General features: G+C 39.3%; 1 protein-coding gene across 1 annotated transcript; it reads right to left on the reverse strand.

The window, feature by feature from the left end:
- Positions 1–1,542: 1,542 nt before the first annotated feature.
- LOC108372913 (serine protease easter-like) lies at positions 1,543–4,707 on the reverse strand. The gene is made up of 4 exons (XM_017628723.1): positions 3,725–4,707; positions 3,524–3,620; positions 2,140–2,438; positions 1,543–2,043 (listed from the first exon to the last, which is right to left on the reverse strand). Exons 1-4 carry the CDS (start codon positions 4,290–4,292, stop codon positions 1,712–1,714), a joined length of 1,296 nt encoding a protein of 431 aa, XP_017484212.1. The 5' UTR covers positions 4,293–4,707; the 3' UTR covers positions 1,543–1,711.

Here is a 4,707-nt window from a genome sequence, read left to right on the forward strand (position 1 = left end):
CGACTATGAAAATCCCCACAGGGTAACGAGTGTTTATATCTAAGTATATACACATGTTCTTGCTTTCTAATTATTTACTTAGCTGTATCGTTACTGAAAATATTTTCCACATAATTTATTAAAATATTTCAGCCGCCATAGTGTTCTGTCGTTGGGTAGAACTGGCAGTGTCAAATATTCGTTCACTTATACTAAACAGATAATATGTAACGTGTGGAAGTATCACTTTAGATCAGACATGGGCTGCGCTGGCAGAACTCCACAGGCACGTGCAAACACATACAGGCGAATGTTCTCACATTAAACTGGGTCGCAAAAAAAGTTTGCAACTACTTCACCCACTTTAGGAAGAGTTTGACTTCACAAACGAGTTTTGTTCATATCTTGTTTCATTGTAACCTGTTACCGCTGTGGCTGACTGGCAAGAGGTGCGTACTACCACTCCGAAATACCTGGGTTCGATCCCTGTGCCGGGCATCATGTAAAGTTTTTTCTCACCACCACGTCGCCCCTCGGCAGGCAATGGCAAACCTCGGAGTATATTCCACCGAACGGAAAATTACAAGTAAATCATTCGAATTAAAAAAAAATAATAATCGAGTATGCAGCCTTATAGCCCATAACTTAAGTATAATAGCGTGGAAATTTGTGATGGTTAAGAGTTCGCGTTGATTTTTAATAATTTTTTTGCTGACGATGCTACTCATTTTCTTCGATTTAAAGCGTGCGCGAGATCTGATTTTAAACTAGTTTTTGATTCGCTTGTTAATTCAGAAACATTCAATGTCAAACAAACTATGAATTTTTGATTCCTAGAAACTATTTATACGAAATTCAATTGAATAGGATTCACGGCTTGTTCGTCATTTGGCCAAGCCTTTTATTTTTGACCAACCAAATATTTGGCTTAGTTTAACGGTTACAATCTGACCGAAATAGTAAAAGAAACTTTTGACGTACAATATACGTCTTATACTAGGTTCACATATAAGTAGATTATCCTCATTTTCGAGTTTAACACCCTAATCTATAATTATAACAAGAGANAAAAGAGGTTTGTAAAGGTATTTTTAATAAAATGTTAAGTTAAAATATATTTATATTGCTTATTATAGCAGAAAAACGTGATCACGGTGGCACAGAGAAGAAACATAACTTTTCCTTGAGATGTGAGAATAACAAGCACAACAAATTTTACGGCTAATAATCGGAGAATTGCCTATGTAAACGAGGTGATTAAAAAACGAGCTTTGATTGAGATAATATTGATATGTGAACATAGTTTAACATTTCCTTATGGAGGCTATGCTCAAATGTTGTAGTTGTAAGTTTTAGAGCATCACGAACTCGCTTATTGCACGAGAACTAATGAAGCGATTCCAAAGAAAGAGTGGCGTTTTAAGGACACCCTAATATACATATGAATGTAGATATGTGTGTATTATTAGCATGTTTGAGTTATAAATAAAAGACTTCTGTTTTTTGCTATATAAATAAATATTGGCACATCTAATATGAAATAAATACATTTGTGTCTTCTTACTTCTTTCCACGAATAACATCATTTTTTCGAATTCATAAAAATAATAAATACCTAATGCTCCTTAGCGAAAGCAACGAACGAATATGTACAAATCGAATCCTCTAATTTAACTACATGTGTATGTACTTCTATATCTACATATGTATGTATGTAAATATGTAACTTTTTTCATTTGGCTGTCACTATACCATGTATCCAATCGAGGTATGCAGAGATATCCGTGTATACGGCCGGATGGCCGGCCATACCGCAGCGCGTGAATCCGTAACTCACCACGCCGTAGGCAACCCAGCGGGAGAATTTGCGATCAAAATACATTAGCGGAGCACCACTGTCGCCGGCGCATGTATCCTTAGCGAACTCGCCACCAGCGCATACCTGTTTCGGGCTCAGTTCGATGCCAAATTTTGACAAAATGTCGGCGCATTTGTCACGTTGCACATATGGAATTCGGAGCTTCAGTTTGATGGGACTGTGGATGTTGCGGAAGTACTTATTGACTAGTTTTCGGCGGGGGTAAAGAGACCAAAAGACAAATACGTATTCATTAGGGAAAATGTTCAATTCGAAGGTTTGCAGAATCAAAAGTTACTTACATAAATCGGTGCGTCCCCAGCCAGACACCGAAAACGTTTCGCCCTCTTTAAATGGACTTTCGTCCGTTTCACTTGGCAGGCAAATGGGCATTACGAAATGTGTAAAGGACACCGCATGCTTTAGTCGTACTAAGGCAACGTCGTGGAATTTGCTGAAAGAGTGCTCATTATATTCGGGATGTACGAAAATCCGATCATAGCCAATGTCCAATGCGGCGTCCGCGCAGTTCAGATAGTCTGGCTCCTCAATACAGTCCGGCTCGGTTTTAACGTTGAATTCTCCTAAGCGTATGAGTTTCCTAAAAGGAAAGGTTTACTTTTGCGTGAAATATTTTTTTTATTTAATTTGAAAAATGCATTTTCTCAGATTCTACTGAATATAAAATGAGTAAATTTTTTGATTGCACTTAAAATTAATTTGGCTCAGCCATTTAGTAAATAAAATACTACTAGCGTAGCCGGCGAACTTCGTCTCGCCAAAAATTATTATTATTTTTTTTGTTGGACCAACACTTAAGATTTTAAGCGAATGCCAACCCTAAAATGGTGTTTCAATCATTCAACTTGGTGGAGTGTTATGTAAGATATGGCGTTTTGTTGGCTGGATACAGTGCTTTCAGCTTTTTAGAACCCTTTTTTTAATAAATAACTAATTTTGAACAAAACGACCTTCTTATATATATACATATATACATATGTATATGTAACTAAATGATTTGAAAGACAATCACAAAATCTGCAATGACTTTCCAATGGCATTAAAAATATTTTTCACACGATATTACGCGGGAAATGGCAGCCGAAGAAAGTAATTAGTTTGGTGAATAAATTTCGAAAGAACCCACGTTTAGCATTCTGTCGAACAAATTTTTCTACGTTGAAATATATCGCACACGATTTTAGGGAGCTTTGGCCTAAGGTTTTTTCAACAAATTAAAACAAAAATTCGCTCCAGCTTTTGCTGAAACGTCAATAAAGGCTCTGTGTACATTTTTAGCGTATAACTTAAAAGATGCAGAATTTTGAATTGTGTCATTTCAAAAGATCGATATGTATCTACATATGTAAATATATATCGTTGTTATGCCGAGTTTCCACTAGGCATTGAAATGACAAAAAATTGCTGCCATTTAAAAAATGCCACGTGGAAATGAATTTAGTGACTCTCTATTTAACGTAATGACACGCATATTTTTTAATGCCCAATTTTGTCATTATCATGTTTGCAATTTAATGCCTAGTGAAAATCCGGCATAAAAATAAGTACTGTAAATATTAAGTAAAAAACAAGTACTGAATCATGGTACTGACTGCTGATATGTTTTCAAACAGATTGATTATTTTTATGTTTTCCAGAATATGCCATAGCACTTTGGTCACTTACAATCCCCGCTTTTCGCGCACGCCCTCGCCACGCACGCAATGCGCCGCCGTCAACACATGCCGATCGTCTATCAGCGCGCCACTGCAACCGAAATCATCTGCGAACGAAACGGAGCACAAAAACATTTTAGCACATTGTCCACCAATCATTTTATTACATACATATATGTACATATGTACATACATATATTGTGAATCATACTTGAGTTGTACACCAGCAGCGCCAGCCATGGGAACTCATCCAATTCGGCGATCTCGCCGCCATAAATGCGGTTCGTCACCTGTTTGCCACATTCGTTGCGCAAGTTGAAGCTCTGCGCCGGCTCCACAGTTTGTATGCGACGCTTCAACTTCTTGCGTTTGAACTGAGCCGTGACGTTTTGAAAGCGGCGATACTCGAATTTCGAAAATTTCAACGAAGGATATAAGTAGTCCTGTCCGTTGGCTGGGCAGCATACCAAGGGTTGAAAAATGCGATCTCCGCTATCTTTGCATGAGCATTGCACCTTCTTCAGGAAGTTCACTTTCTCTGAGGATACGTCGGCCATATTACGCGCCTGTAGATAAGCTGAGCAGTTGCTCACCTCCATGCAGATGCCCAATTTCGCCTCATTGGGTATCTCACAGTTGACCGGTGTTATTGGAGTTTTATGGGAGCCACTGCTGTCGCTACTTTCTTGTGAAAACAAAGGCAATTCGACGTCCGTATTTGCGCGCGCGCCATACGCGACTGATAGCGCCAAGGTGACGGCGAAACAATTGAAGTGCATTGTCGACTAGAGACTTCAAAAGTTCGGAATTTCGAAAATGCTGCACACATATGCAGAGAAACAATGGGCTGATGTGAAACCGACAGCGCGGAGCGTAACTAAGTCACGTAGAAGAATATGTCCCGCGACCACTGGACTGCCTCCTCCAAAGCGGCTATGGCGTAGCTTAAACGCGAGTTGACTTGGCACGCAGCGATAGCTTAAATGTAACACAGCTTTCATAAAGCGTTTAAGTTATCCGCTCAATACACGGGCGCGACCACTACAGCTTGAAGTACCGCTCAGCTGTGTGTGCGATTAGCACGCGGCGATAGCAAGCGAGAGTGAATGGAAAACGCTGAGGAGACGAGCGTTAGCAGAGGTAATGAGAAAAATGTTGTATTAGTAAGCTCAACGCCGCGAGCGCTCCAAAAGA

This window comes from Rhagoletis zephyria, unplaced genomic scaffold (genome assembly GCF_001687245.7).
Source record: "Rhagoletis zephyria isolate East Lansing unplaced genomic scaffold, Rhagoletis_zephyria_1.1 Rzeph_scaffold_06156, whole genome shotgun sequence".
NCBI classification, from domain to species: domain Eukaryota; kingdom Metazoa; phylum Arthropoda; class Insecta; order Diptera; family Tephritidae; genus Rhagoletis; species Rhagoletis zephyria.

Excerpts from the sequence above, each read along its gene's own strand:
- LOC108372913 (XM_017628723.1), bottom strand. The coding sequence starts at position 4,292 with ATGCACTTCAATTGTTTCGCCGTCACCTTGGCGCTATCAGTCGCGTAT. Across the intron at positions 3,621-3,724 it reads GCTGCTGGTGTACAACTCAA|ATGATTTCGGTTGCAGTGGC; the intron begins GTATGATTCACA and ends TTTCGTTCGCAG. Across the intron at positions 2,044-2,139 it reads CTGGGGACGCACCGATTTAT|TCAATAAGTACTTCCGCAAC; the intron begins GTAAGTAACTTT and ends GCCGAAAACTAG.